Source organism: Equus quagga, chromosome 16 (genome assembly GCF_021613505.1).
Source record: "Equus quagga isolate Etosha38 chromosome 16, UCLA_HA_Equagga_1.0, whole genome shotgun sequence".
Classification (NCBI taxonomy): domain Eukaryota; kingdom Metazoa; phylum Chordata; class Mammalia; order Perissodactyla; family Equidae; genus Equus; species Equus quagga.
The window spans coordinates 71,767,902-71,783,275 of record NC_060282.1 but is presented as its reverse complement, the minus strand read 5'-3'; the positions used below and the strand labels follow the sequence as shown (position 1 = coordinate 71,783,275).

The window sequence follows — 15,374 nt, the reverse complement described above, 5'->3', positions numbered from 1 at the left end:
ACGGCAACATCATCTTGAGGAGTTACCTAGTTACTTCTCCACTTCCTCACCTCCCGTTCTTTTCCTCCCACTTCAGTAAGACTTTCAGTCATACACTACAACTGAAATCACTTTTAGCAAAGTCACCAACAAACTCCATGTTGACAAAACCATTGTTGACTTTTCTTCTTCATCTTATTCATCTTCTCAGCAATACTGAAGCATTGACTTCTCCCCTGTTGAACTCTTTTTCTCCCAGCTTCTGAGACACTAGTCTATCCTGTCTTTTCCTCCAACCTTGGTGAGCACTTGTTCTCCACTTCCTTTGCTAGCTTCTCCTTCCTGCTTAACTTCCACATACTGCTGGAGCCCAGGGCTCACGCCAAAGCATTCAACCCTCGTCCATGAAAATCTCCTTGGGTGACTTTGTTCAGTCAGTAAGACAGTTCCTAATAACACCTACACGATTTCCAAATTTTTATCTCAATTGCTACCTCCCCACTGACCATTAAACTCAATTGAGGATGATATGACAGCACAGACTAAGCTTGGTCGAAAAGAAACCCCTGAGTTTATCCTTACCTCCCCTTGTGTTTCTCCTCCTGTTTCAACAAACGTTCAACTATTCACTAACGTGCTTAAGTAAAAACCTAAGAGCAACCCAGATTCTTCCTTATCCTTCACCCTGCACTTTAAAGCAATCAACAAAACCATCAGCAATGCCATGAAAACATACCCTGAAACCACGCATGTGTCTCCATCTTTACTACTGTCACCCCGGTCCCGGCCACCACCATCTCTCCTTGAGAATAGAGCAATGGCTTCCTAACTGTTTCTCTGCTTTCAGCCTTAGTCCTCTTTCAGACCACTCTCCATAACATGGAGTAATTAAAGGAAACTGGAAATAAGACCAGGTCAATCCTCTGCAAGAAATTTTCCAGTGGCTTTCTATTTCACTCAAAATAAAATACAAACTTTTCCTCACCCATAAGGCCCAAAAGGAATTCTGGCTCATGCTTATATGTCTACTTCATTTTCTAACACTTTCCTCATTACTGAATAAAACTCAGCCACACTAGCTTTCTTTATAATCCATGAAAACTCCCACCTTCATTCCCGATTTAAAGACTTTGTGCCTAGTATTCCTTCTGCCTACATCTATGTATCTTTGTTTAGCTGACTCTGTCTTGCAATTCAGTTCTCGGTCAAAAGCAACCCACTCAGAGAAGTCTTCCCCAACTACCCAATATGATTAGCTCCACCTCTATCATTCTCTATCATCTCTCTGCTTATTTTCATTAACTTGTTGAACTTTTTACACACAAACGTATTCTCCAGCATCAAGAACAGTGCCTGGCACAAAAATGCTCAATCAGTATTGAATTAAAAGCTTTCTTAAACACAAATTTATTAATGAGACTTACAAATTGTTTTAATCAATTATAAAAGCCTTTCTGTAACTCCTTAAAATTATGAAGGCAACAAATATTCAGGAAAATAAGGAGTTATTTAGACATACTTACTATAATACCTTCATCAGACAATTTATTACCGCTTGAATTTTCATATTTTCTTCCAATAAACTAAATATTATATATATGTCACACATAATACATGTATAAATTATACATAGGAGTATATAAAACATATATATCTTAGTTTGGTAAACATCTGGCTTTAACTGAATTAGTAAAAATCATTAAAAATTTAATGGATTTAAAGAATTTAAATTTTAAATCATGTACAATTATTTGGTTGTATAAATTCCTGAAAGGAATATGTGAAAGAATAAAACTTAATAATAGCCAAGAATGTTCTTGAGCTAAATGGCATTGTTAACTACAACTATAAATGAATATTCTGTTTTTAATGAATGAAGGCATTCAGTAAAGGTAACTACAAAAATCATGCAAAAAAAATAGCATTTTCCTACTGACTATCATTATAAATTTGGGGTATGTTCCCTAACTGAATTACCTCTTCTAAAACTAAATTAAAAACTTTTAATTGGAAAAGAGTTAAGATTACAGATACCAGCTGGCCCACAGGGGATGGTACATGTTTGATGAATAAGTGGATGAACAAGCACGCTCATTTCTCCCATCCCATTCTTCCTGAACCAATCTTGGATCACTATGATTCCACCCAAACTGTTTTATGAGACCTCCAACGTGGCTTCCATATTGTGAAATTCAAGGGCCCTCATTTTACTTGATCTTGAAGCAGCATTAAGAGCTTTATAAGATTAGATAAGCTTTATAAGTATATAAGAGTTGATCATCCTTTCTGCCTTCCTTCATTTGGCTTCCAAGACATCATGCTCCCCTGGTTTTCTTTTTAATTCTCAATTCCCTTTGCTCTTCCTCCTCATCTTCCCACTGTAAAGTGTGTCAAGAGCTCACTTCCTAAATGTCTCTTCTCTATCTATTCTCATTCTCTTGATGATCTCATTTCTCCTCAAGGCTTTCAATACCATCCAAATGCTGATGAATCCTAACTTTATCTTCTAGATTAGACCACATATGTCTAATTGCATACTTGACAAATTCACTTGGATATTTAAGCTAAATCTTAAGCTTTAATATGTCCAAAATTGAGCTCCAGCTTCCTCTACCAAATGCTGGTCTAGCCACATTCTTTCCTATCTTAAAAAATGGTAGCTCCGATATTTCCAGTTCCTCAGGCAAAACCTGTACAGCCACATCCCACATCCAAAATGTCTGCATTACCTCCAAAATGAAATAAAATCTCAATGAAATACCCCATGATAGTGCAACTGGTGATTACCGGGCAGGAACTGGGCCACTGTCCTGTTCTGCTTCTCATGCTAAAGTTCTCATCTTCTGTTGTTTATGCAGAGAGTGAGAGAGTAGACTGGCTTTGGGGAGAGGAAAGCAGACCACGTGGGAAAACAGCAGACATTCTTATCCTGGGAAGTGAGAAGGCAGAGGTGGGTTCCACCTCCTCTAATCTCTTGGAGTTGGGTTGGCAAAATGAGCATGAAGTAGCGAGGTGACTTTTGGAATCTCTGTAACCATTCTGGAAGTCACTACAAGTTGAGAGTTCCTCATTGATATTTAAACCAGAATAGAAACTCCCTCCAGTTTTCAAAAACCAGCAGCCAGGGCTTGAGTGGATTTAGATCTTGCACCAGATGAAGGAACGCCCAGCCTACTGGCTGCCTGGCTGGCCAAGTCAACTCATCTTGCCAAAAGGCTCCCTTGAATTTTTCAAGATGGATGTGCTGATTAAAAAGGGATTTGAGAGTATATTCACCCTCTTGCCACTTGTCACCATTTTCACGGCTACCACCCCACTCCTAGCCACCAACAACTGTTGGAAGGATTATTGTAATAGCCTCGTCTCCCTGCTCACACCTTTGCCCCCCTTCCCACCACCTAAAGTCTGTTCTCAGAAAGCTAGAATGACTCTGAATAAGTATAAGTAAAATCATGCAATTCTTCTATTCAAACGGCTCAAATGGCCTCTTATCACTTAGACTGAAAATGAGTCTTTACAATAACCTGTAACTGTCCTCCTCAATTAAATCTCAGACCTGGACCTCATTTCCTATATTACTTCCCATGAACACTCTGTATTGGCCACATGGGTCCCCTTGCTGTGTTTGGAGACTGAGGGTCTTCAAACCTATTCCAGGCAAGAAAGAATGCTTGTTGTGTTTACTGCTGGGCCTTACGCGGTGCCTGGCATATGGTAAACTCCTAATACCTGTTTAATGAAGGAAGAAAGAACAATAGCAATTTCAAAATTTTGCAGCATTTTTCAGGCTTTGGGTACTTCATTCTCCTATGGAAACTACTTCTCTTCTCTTGCCTTTCTAAGATCCTAGATTTGCTGCTTACATTTAAGGACGAATCTTTAATCTCCCAGAACTCCAGGGTAATTACTAAATTCAATCGAACTGGGCTGCAATGTCACTTTCCCCCTATGGGTATTGCCATCTACAGTGCAACTGCCAAAAAGAAAAATATATTAATTTGAAGTGTCAACGTCTTTTTTAAAAAACCAACTATCTATTCAAATTAAAGTTTTGCAAACTTTTAAACTCTGTAGACCAAGATACTTAAAACAAAACATAACTTTATTGGATCTAAACAATATTATTAAAGTAAAATAAAAACACTCCAGGAAAATTAAATAAGCTATTTTAAATACAGAATAAAGAAAGCTTAATAACTTTAAACAGTGGTAATATTCTTTGAACCAAGAAAGATATCTTATGTACCCTTAAGTGCATGTAGATTATACTGCATACCAATAAAAAATGTAAATAATTAATTTTTTAAAATTACCAGGCAAGCGCCAGTATGCAGAGAGAAAACCATCGTTTTAGGAATCAAGAGTTGCAATAAAACTTAATTGCGGTGAATTCCTGACATTTTTAGCAAGATAAGAAATGTGTAAACACTGAGTTTGGGGTAAACGAGTTATAAGATCATCATTTCATTACCTGCGTTTACTCTGGATATGTCACTGGTGGCAAATAACATGAGAAAACATGGATTTATGAGAGTAAACCAGAGCAACGTGGAAGCTAAAGATGACTTTTTCAGGTTTGGATTCAGACTACAGACAGTCGGAAACAGGGCAGAATCCAGACTAGCAGCACCCTGTTGAGCAAACTAGGTTGTCCCAGGTCCAGTTTCTGAAATTATCTGCTGTTACTGAAGCACAAAAGAAAAAAATACTTGATTTCCAATGTTAAGTGTGAGAAAGAAGGTAAGTAACAAACTGGAACCAAGCCATCGTTTGCATCAACATGCACCACGGACCGAGGGTACTACCGGTTGTTTGGCTCAGAGCCTGTGGTCGCGTAGCAAAAGGAGAGGCATCCAGATGTGCTTTGTTCTACATTTGGAAAAGTGCTGTGCCAAGGTTCTGCCCACAGTCTCACCCATATGTCAGGGGAGAGCAAGCAGGCACAGCCATCAACCCTCCCAGAAAGTGTCTGTCAACAGTTCTCTAAAAGACATGGAAATAGTCACAATAGTGGAAAATGGCTTATACAGTTGGCCCATGTGTTCTTTTGGGTAAAGTGTCCTGGTTGCTGAAGCACATTCTAGACTTAGGTACACTTTGTATCACAGTGAACTATTTTGTATTTTAGTCAATCTATAATGTTTTAGAGGCTCTATGTTAAAAATTTATAAAAAGAGGTAAATACCCACTAATTCATTTTATTATTTAAATTCCAGGATATTCGAATATCTTGATTATTATCTCAGTAGCTCTACATTACAGGAAAATTTTTAGTATACAATGAATATTTTAAAAAACAGAAAAAAAATCCTGAATTATTTCAAGCATTTATTCCTTCATCTCTAGTATTTCCAATTTCTATGTTAGCATCTTTGCTGTTGGTGAGAGCCTACCTTCCAGAACTTTTATTATTTTAATTCCTTTTCTTACCTGTCCTTCATACTTATCTCATATATAATATTACCTATTCTTCCATCCATCCCTTAATTCAACACATATTTATTGAGCATTCACTAATATTCAATCAATAAATATTTCCTTAGTACTACTGCTATGCATCAGGCGCGGGGTTATGAAGATAAATAAAGTACAACCCTTACCCTTCCAGGAATCCAAAGTCTTGGGGGAAAAAAGAGACATATAAATATTTAACCGCAATAAAATTTTAATACTATAAATAGGCTTGAATAAAATATTTTAGGACCACAGAAGGAGTGGGGCAGAGGAATGGGTGCACCAGAGAAAGCTTTACAGAAAGAGAACATTCAAGCTGACTCTTGAGTAAGAGTTTGTCAGGAGGAGACAAGAAGCATGAGCATTCTGGGCACAGAGAAAACTGAATGCGCAGACAAGCAAAGAAGCATGAGGAAGCACGGTCATCTCTAAGAAGAGTGAGTAGTTAGTTCAATGTGAACACAGATTCAAATATATGCATGGAGTTGAGAGCTATGGGGTGTATTGGACCGGACATGCCTCAAGTTAATCAAGGTGGGCTTTATAAGTTAATCAACGTTGAGCAGCCAGGAGTTAACAGAAGTTTCGTGCAGTTGAGTACTCACCACATATCTGTTTGAGGGAAAAGACAGATTTCATTACAGTGAGGAAGGCAGACTAAAGTAGAAATAAAGTAGGACTAGACGGGTATAGTGTGCTGGGTGGGAAGCTCTGGTACCAATCTAGGTGTGAGATAATGGGCAAAGGTGAAGATGAAACAAAAGAGAGGATTCAAAAGATATTTCTGGGACAGAGTCTACAGAATTTTGCAAGGAACTGTATACGTATGTTTGCGTGTGTACGTTATGGGGAAGTGGGCAGAGGGAATGAAAGCAAGGCGGGAATTGGGAACATGCCCAATTTTCTGGGGTGTTTTTGCTTAGAGAGGACTGAGCAGATGTTGATGACATTCACTGAGAAAGAATCCAGGAAGGGAAGCAGGATCAAGGCAAAGGTGGAGGGAAAAGGTAAAGCAGTTCATTTTCTTTTCAGACATCTTAAGCTTGAAGTAACTGTGGCATAACGTTACAGAGAAGACCCAGTAGGAAATACGAAAATGAAGCTCAAAGAGGACTGTTGGATGGAGACGTCGACTATGGAGCCATCAATATATGGAGGGTATTTAAAGCCAAAGGCGTAGAGAAGGTCCTGTGGGAAGGAAGAAGGCCCAAAGTAAAAACGTGGGGAACCAACTTTTAGGAGATGAGCAGGAAACAAGAACGCGTTGACAAAATAAGCAGAAAAAGGAAAGAACCAAGCAATGGGATTAAAAGCCATGGAAAAGAAAGGCTTGAAGAAAAAGAATATGCTCAACAGTCTCAAATCTCTCATCTCATTACAGCCTGTGAGGTTTATATGTTTACAGCGATTTCACCAATAAGAAAAACAATGCCCAAAAAGGTTGCCGACTGTCAGTTTGTACCGATAAACAGCAGAGATAAAATGTGAACCTGCAGCTATCTAGGCGCAAAGCTAGTATTTTTTCCTCTAAAATCCAGTGCCTCTTCAGCAACAGCTGCTGCATCCGATGACCTACAAGTTCCAGTTTCTCAATTTACCCTAAATTAAATGCGGGTACTCTCTTTCCTTTGGATCACTGATTTTCTATAATAAATAGCTCATTTCTCTCCTTCCTGACTCTGCCACAGGTCTGTGCTTTCATCAACCTAATCTCCTTCTAGTTCCTACAACCAGCCGGCCACCCCAGATTTGTCCATTCCTCTTCCTCTAAATGAGATATGCCCTCCACTCTTCGCCACCATTCACGGTCCTGACCACCTTCCAGGAACAACACAGACCTCACCTTACCGATGGATTAACTCTCCCCTTTGGGAATATTCCATTATCCTGAGCTCCCTTGGCATTATTCGTACACATAAACAAAGAATTTTGTGTCCTTGCTTACTTGAACATTTTCAAATATGTCTCTTCTTCCTTCTCAATCAGACCATAAGCTCTTCAAGGAAAGATGTGGCTTTCCAGAATCAATTTTCAACCCTCTTAATCAAACGCATACATGGGTCGGTGTAGGGATGTGATGTTAATAAATGTGGATGTGGCTTGGCTGCCCCAGGCTCAGGGCAAGGAATAGACTAAAATAAGCACCAGATGTAGTGTAATGTGACATACAGTATACAACTGGCCCAAAGTGGTGGCACTTATCATACGGCTTTGCAGATTTTATAGGAAACAGTTCTTCACCAGTTTTTAATTTTGTTTTCTCAGAATAAACACATCTTAAATAACTATTTGAATAAATGTTTTCACAAGGTTGATCAACATCTGTACTTATATTATTAGGCAATGCATAAATCAACAGGATTTCAAATAAAATAGTATTCAGACTTCCCCTTAAATGTGTATTCTAGAAAACGTGCTCCAGTATTACAGTTGGGCAATGAACTCCTCTGCAGCCCAGGTAATGGCCAAGATGCGGTTCCAGTGTTAACAGTATCTAAGGGCAACACAACGTAAACCCTGACTGGTTTCTGAATCTACTTTTCAAGGATAAAATAAAACCAGTGAAACTAAAAAGAAACTCATATAAACACACCCCAGACCAGACATCATACAATAGGCAGTTATTTTCTTTGGAAGCCAAACACGAAAACGAATCACAGAACTGTGCTTTCATTATTTCCATATTACTTAAAACACACACAAATATTCTAAGATTTCTTTTTGTGGGTTTGAACTCCTACGTTCTTCCTTATTTTAAATAAAAAGCAATTGAATACCTATCCACATGGAATAAGCACAGAGTGGCCTAGTTGGAAAGTCTCCAGAATTGGCTCTGTTTGAAAGCTCACAGATGAAGAAGTCATAGAATTTTTTCCTTTGGACAAACACTTTAAAATACACAAAAAGCAGAAATATGAGACATTACAGATGTCATATCCTGCACACAGTTTTGAAAAGAGCTGAATTTCCTCAAATGATCTATTTAAACAGTAGGAGGAGACATAAAATTAGTTGTATGTCTTAGTGACATTTACTAGGACTTTGCAATATGCCTGATAATGAGCTAAACTTTACATAGGTTATCTCATTCAACCCTCAGAGCAACCTGTCAGGTGAGTACATACGCTAGACAGGAGGAGACCGAAGCAGAGAGAAATTAATAAGTTGCCCCAAGCCCCATAGCTAGTGGGTATCAACACCAGAATTTAAACTCAGACAGCCTGACCACCAGGCCTCAAATCTTAACCTCTGATGAGTTCTCTTGAGTACCACCTACTTTCTTTAGGGTAAAACATTTTTCCAGTAAAAGTTAAAATAATATAATGCCATATTTTGTCAAGGGTAATGTGAACATAGAACTTCCACGTTTCATGAAAGGATTTAAATAGACAATATCCATCAAAACTAATGTGAAGGCAGAAAAAGAGAAAAACTAGCATGCATTAACTGCACCCTGCAATGTATCCAAAGGAGAAACGTTATTCCCAATGTTCATTAAATAAGTCTGCTATCACCAATGACTATTTATTATCAGTCTTTGCTAGTGCATTCCTAATTCATGCAAGTAGTAAAATAGATTTTTGAAAAATTTTCTACGTAACTTAGGGTATGAAGTAGTATATTAATGAGTTGGACGCTAATAGTCTTAAAAAAGTAATATGGTTGCCCCAACTTGGTAATTTGCTCTAAGAGTAAGTATAAGGTTATTAAGGGTAAGTCACATATTTTCATTTAATCCTTTGCCCAGGCTTATTTTCATACTTAAAGGTTCACAAATAAATCCAGAAGAGAAAAAAAAACCATTGCCAATGCATTCCTTAACATAAAGCAACTAGAGAAATGTACCCTTTACAGTATGTTATTTACATATTTGTAAGAAAGAAGGGCCCATTAGAAACTATATATTTATATGTATACCGGCGTGTGTGTGTGTGTGTGTGTATGTAAAGTCAGCAATCCAGAAAGCTTCTTCAAATTATTGGTCCCTCACTTTTCAGATCCACCGGTCATAAGAAGGTTCCATCAGTTAGGAAGTAGGAAGCAAGTGTTCTACTAAATCATTTAAAAGTAAACACACCAGCTGTTCAGCATTCTCAGGATAGGAATCTTCCTGGTAAGAGTAGAATTTACAGCACTTAGTAGGAATATTGCATCTAAGGCGTTTAATTCTACCCTGAAACTCGAAGAGCTCTTAGAATGAAAGGAACACTAACAAAAGAAAATGCAGAGGAAGATACTCTCGAAGAAAATCTTTTTTTTTTTATTTCACACAGGACAAATGGTAAAGATTAAATAATAGCACGAGAGAATTTAACCACAGAGGCTAAAAGCATCAACAAACGTTTCTTTGTACATACCATCTGAAAAATTTCCTTACCATATACTCCATATTAGACGCTGTTGGATACACCTGACTTCGCAACTTATTATGAAGGTCCAGGATACTCTGCATGTCATCGTTTGTGATGGCCCTTTTCCCTCTTTGCTTGGCCGTCCACCACTCACCATCCTCATCCATGTACTTTTCCAAAAGTTTCTCCAATAAAGTGGCATTGGGAACCACCATGGCTGGAATTGCTCTAGCCATGAATAGCACTGTGGTTACTCTGAGCCACTCCCGCGCGGTACACTTCATAATGAATGATCTCAGGATTTCCCCGGGAAAATCTCCAAGACAGGCTCTTCCACTCCTTTTGGCTATAACGACATGCAGTGTGATTAAGGTGAAAATCTAGGCAGATATTAATTGTCTAATAACAAAAGTAAAACAACAGTTACAAAGGGAGCGTCCCAGTTTGATCTGTCTATACATTATAGCACTCTCACGTTTTGAACATGCGCTTTTTGAAATAACTTATCTACAACCAATTTTTCCTCCAGACGACTTTTCACAATGCGTTGTTTCCACAAAACAGACAACCATATTTTCCAAGATAATATGCATGAGGCCAAACATAAATAACAAAAGTAGCCCAGAAGAGTCAGAGTTAAAAAATAATTTCTGAATTACGAGGCCTTAAGTGCCCGCATAATACATACAGCTTGCAAATGGTATTATCTACCTAGAATATTGTATATCAATCTAGAGGTCCACGTTTCGACGTTTTAAATTATTATTTTATCCCGGTGTCCCATGTCCAGTTCACAGGCATTCAGAATGTCCACAACATTCTGCAATTCAGGTGAATGTTTTAAAGAAGTACAAAATGTTATTTATACATTTAGCCAGGGGTACATCTGGAGGGCCCAGTGAACCAGTGCGAGTGAGTGGTTCCAGGCACTGGGGGAAGCCTCTTCTTACGCAGGCGCAGGTCAAGAACTCAATCATTATTTCCTGGAAAGTATGTGCCTAAGCTGTGGCCCGCACTCGATAAAGCCAACGGTCCACCAGCAACTTGGGAGCTTTTCCTCCCACACGCCGCAGGCGCACACTGTTCCCTGGATGCAAATGTAAAGCGCGCGACAGAAGGAGGTGAAACCTACAAGTCACTTACAAGAGCAGGCTCCCGCTAATCTCCATCGCTGCTGCTGGCCGAGCAGTCCGCCCACCCTCCTTGTCTGACCGGTCTTTACAAGCTGGCTTTTTTTAAAAGCAAGGTTTAAGAAGAAAAAGGTAGACAAGAAAAGGTGGGAGCTCGAGGACCCAGCGCTGCGTTTGGGAAATGCTCTTACCTCTCCAGTGTGAAGTTCCCTAAGAGAGCCGGGCCAAACAAGACGGCCAGCCTCCCGCAGCCGCCCGCCGCCTCCACACACGACTGCGCACAGAGAGCCCCGCTCGGCAAGGACCAGGGCAAGGCGCGTCCTTGGGCCACGAGGGTGCTGACTCGGCCTCCGCGGCTCCTTTTGGACCTGGAAGAAGTAGCGGGCAGAGCGCTCCAAACTTAAAGCCTGAAGTTGGGGCCGAAAGGGAGATCCCCAGTTAGCTTGCCAGGGTGGGCGCCCGGAGGCTCCGAGCGTCCTCTGCAGGAGCAAGGGGCGGGGACACGAAGCGGAGCTCGGCTGCAAGGGCTGGGGCGACCTCGCGCTCCTGCTGGTGCAGCCACGATGCGCAGAGCCGGGCGCCGAGCGTTTCCGCCGCTCCCGCGAGCTCCGGGGCATTTATTGCGGTCCCCGCGCGCGCACGTGACGTGAGCGCCCCTCCTCGCCCACCCCCACCTCTACCCAGCCCGGGCCTGCCGCCCGGCGCCGAAGCGCGGAGGACCGCCCTGCTTCTCCCCCTGCCCAGCAAAGCCAGGACGCTTGGCGTTTGTGGGCGTGTTTTGGGCTTCAGAGACCCGGGAGTGGAAGGTCTGGACCCTGGAGGAGGTGAATGCAAGGAGGGCCCCATCTGCTCCCGCCCACCACAGTTCCCCAGCTTTCAGAAATCCTCCTCCTAGTTTCTTCCTCACGAGATGCTGAAAGGAGGTGAACAACCCCAGAGAGCATGGGGCGGAGGGGGTGGGGTTAACACCTTTGATCTTGGAGAACTGGGGGGGTTGGACGGAGAGAGAGAGAAAAGCTTTTCCTTTTATTTTCTCCAGGGGATGCTTCTGTTTCCAGGGCCCCGTGTCTAGAATTGAGTTGTTGTTCTTTTGGGCTCCGTTAAACCTTGTTGATGACCAGATGGGGAAGGGGTTTTATTAAATGATGGGTGATCTGTGACTCGGGATTGCTTGACAGTTGAGAGCTCCACTTGATCCATAAAATACGTGGTATTCTCTTCCAATGGTGGCCACAGCCCTTTTTTTCCTAATGATGTAGACATCTTTGGAGTTGATGTACAGGGCACCCTCAATTAATTTCAATTATGTTGACAGGAACTCAAAACCCAGTTCTAGAGTTGATAGTGAAATGAGAGCCAGTTTCTCGTTTGTCCAAGTGATAACCTGGAGTAGGAAAATTTCTGATTTTAAATTCACAGAAGCTCACCCAGGATACTGCTTCTATAGGTAGGTTTTTTATTGAGAAGCGTTTATCTTCGCTTCCTTTCTGTAGTGAGACATGATTTCCATTTTCTCTATTTTTAAATGCTAGAGTATATAGCATATGATCAAATAAACATTCTGATAGTAACTCCCAAATCGTCCCAACCTGCTACCTGTCTCTTTCCACCGCCCAGCTACACTTTATCAAACCTCGAAGCCTCTGGTGAACATGAGACCTTGCTTCCTCTCACACCGAAGACGACGGAAGCATCACCTATACGAAGGGCATAGAAAGTCAAAGGATTTGGTGCACATATGACTTTCATAGAAGGTGTAATTTTAAATTTCATAGCAGTTTAAGCGCAAAAGACTTACATTTGTGCTTTTCAAGTAGTTATTAACTCTTACAGAGTTCAGAAAACTGGCTTATCTTCCTGGAAATTAATGGAATACCCCAAAGTTTGTGATAAAAGGACCATCATTTGTCACAGCAGATGAAGAAAATGTTTCTATACTCCAGTTTTAATGTGGTACTTAAAATTATACTGAGTATCAAATAAAAAACTGTTAAAAGTAATACCATTACTTGAAACATTTTCAAAGAGAATTTAAATTGGGAAGATGGGAATTAAGATGATAAGGAAATGAAGTTAAATGCATTGACTCTTGAATGTTTCCATTATAAACCTTTCCACACAATATACAAATCAGACACCTGAAGGCTTACATTAAAGAAAATAAGATTTGATTTTAAAGTTTTCTTTCCAAACCTTTCTCCTGGCAAGAAAAAAACGTTTATATTGCTTCTCTCAGTGTTTCTATTGGCTTCCAATTTGGTATTGGGAGTCATTTTTTTATATAAAAGAATGATTTGAACATTCACTATATTAAACATTAACACTTCAATAATACAGTTTGTCATACTTGATTTAATATATATGCTGGAAATGCCATTTTGAAGAGTAATCAAACAGTATTCTTGAATACTCAAAGATGATACTGTTCACATTTTTATTTGTTGTTGAGAAATCTGTTTGTAGACAGAAGAAAATGTCTTCTCCACACAGAATTCATGTAAAAGTAGCACTTGGGTGTGTGGCTAAGGTTGCTACTTGCAAAGCCAAGGCTGTTTTTAGCAGTACTACTTTCTTGTGGCAGACGTTGTTGGTTGTCTAACCAAAACCAGCCTTCCACCCCTTTCTTCCAAGCCCCCAGCCTCCAATTTCCTGGTGATGTTCACCCTGTCATATGCTGTCAAACTGGCCTCCTTAGGAGGTGAATATTGGTTAGTCAGAGCCAGTCCTCACAATCCATCTCTGCTACCAGCGATTGCCTTAGCATGGACATGCCACACAACCTTGGCTCCTGAAAGGAAGGAAAAAATCTGCTTGGGGGGTGAGGAGGAGGGTTGGCAGGAGTTTTGTGATAAAGAGATGCAGAAAGAAGAAATGCTTCTTCAGGTGCTGATGGGTTAGTTTGTGAAATTTACAGATGCAGCCAAGGACAAGCATCGGGCCTGAGGACAGAGGCCTGTCGTCTCGGCTGAGCAGAAGGACAGACAGTGCCTGAGTCTCCTGCCATTACCAGTCACTGAACACCTCGCCTCCCTTTTTCTGGCTATAAGACATAATAAATGAATTGTTTCAGTCACATTGACTTGGTTTTTCGTTTACTTGCAGCTCAAAGCATTCTAACGGATACATTTCTACAAAGAAGATACCTTCCTCTGGCAATGTTGCATTTTCTCCATGCTACTGCTGCTATTATTTTCTGCTTGTGCATACGTAGGAGCCATCTTTAAATATATTCATATGTGTTTTTTCTATAACACATCCTGTACTTGCAAAATTGGGTCTATATTCACCTCTAGGCATTTCATCCACTGTACAGTTTCATGACCCCAAACCTCAATCTCAAGCCGAAGAACAGGCTATTCTCTCACCACATTGTTGGTAAGTCTGTCCTCCACTGGGGAATGTAAGAATTGAATTTGTGTTGTGTTTTGGGAGGTAGAATTAGTCCAGTGCAATGTTTTAAATCATGTAATTTTTTTTCTCCCCAAATCCCCCAAGTACATAGGTGTATATTTTAGTTGTGGGTCCTTCTAGTTGTGGAAAAGCATGTAATTTTAAGTTAAGATGCCCAAGGTAGTTTCAGGACATGTCACTAGTCGTGGGTCGTGGGACCTTGAGCATGCTACCTCTCCTCTGTGAGCCCTGGATCCTTTCTTTTTAAAGGGAAATAATAATAGTAGCTATCTTATTTTTTCACTTTGTGTATTAAGATGTGTTAATACATGGAGGCACTTAAATCGTATAAACAGAGAGTACTCAACAGGAGTTAAATATTATTATTATAAGAACTGAAGTAGAGGTTGTATAGTTGCTATTTTATAAGCTCAGTGGGGTTTAATCAAAGTACTGTGCCATTAAAAAGTTTAATTTTTAAATAGAAGATAGAAGTAACTGACTATATATGTGGTAAACAACGATCTATAATATTTCTGGCAATGTGTAGTGAATTTTCCTCACAGCTGATATAGTACTCTGTTCTGCTTACCGTAGACACAGTTTCCATTCTTATCCAAAGCAGCCATTTGTCTCTGCCTCAAGATCTGAAGATATAGATATAGATATATAGATATATGAATGCCACAGATAGTCTGTCTGCTCTAAAAGTATGTAATTTATTATTGAAACTTTATTATTGAAATGTAGCATACACACATCAAAGTGCGAAAGTCTTAAATGTACAGCTTGATGAAACGTTATCAAGTTAACACACCTGTTTGAAAACCATTCCAATCTAGATAGAAAACACAACCATCTCCTGGAAGGTTCCTTTGTGCCTCCTTCCCGATGTGTCCTTCACAAAAGTAAGGAATATTCTGACTTCTTATATAAAATTGGTTTTTTCTGTTTTTAATCTTTACTTAAATGGAATCTTACAGTAGATGATTCCCTTGCCTGGCTTCTTTTGTGTCCTGTTTCCTTTATTTAATATGTCTGTGAGATTCCTCCATGCTGTGGTATGTAA

General features: G+C 40.0%; 1 protein-coding gene across 1 annotated transcript in view; it reads right to left on the bottom strand.

Moving 5' to 3' along the window:
* Nucleotides 1–11,499, bottom strand: part of CRISPLD1 (cysteine rich secretory protein LCCL domain containing 1) — a 46,731-nt gene extending 35,232 nt beyond the window's left edge. Inside the window, exons 1-2 of the mRNA XM_046642369.1 lie at nt 11,107–11,499; nt 9,812–10,131 (exon numbers count right to left, since the gene is read on the bottom strand). Of these exons, the coding sequence (XP_046498325.1) occupies nt 9,812–10,069 (258 nt within the window). The 5' untranslated portion in view covers nt 10,070–10,131; nt 11,107–11,499. The remainder of the gene's footprint in view (nt 1–9,811; nt 10,132–11,106) is intronic.
* Nucleotides 11,500–15,374: the final 3,875 nt, after the last annotated feature.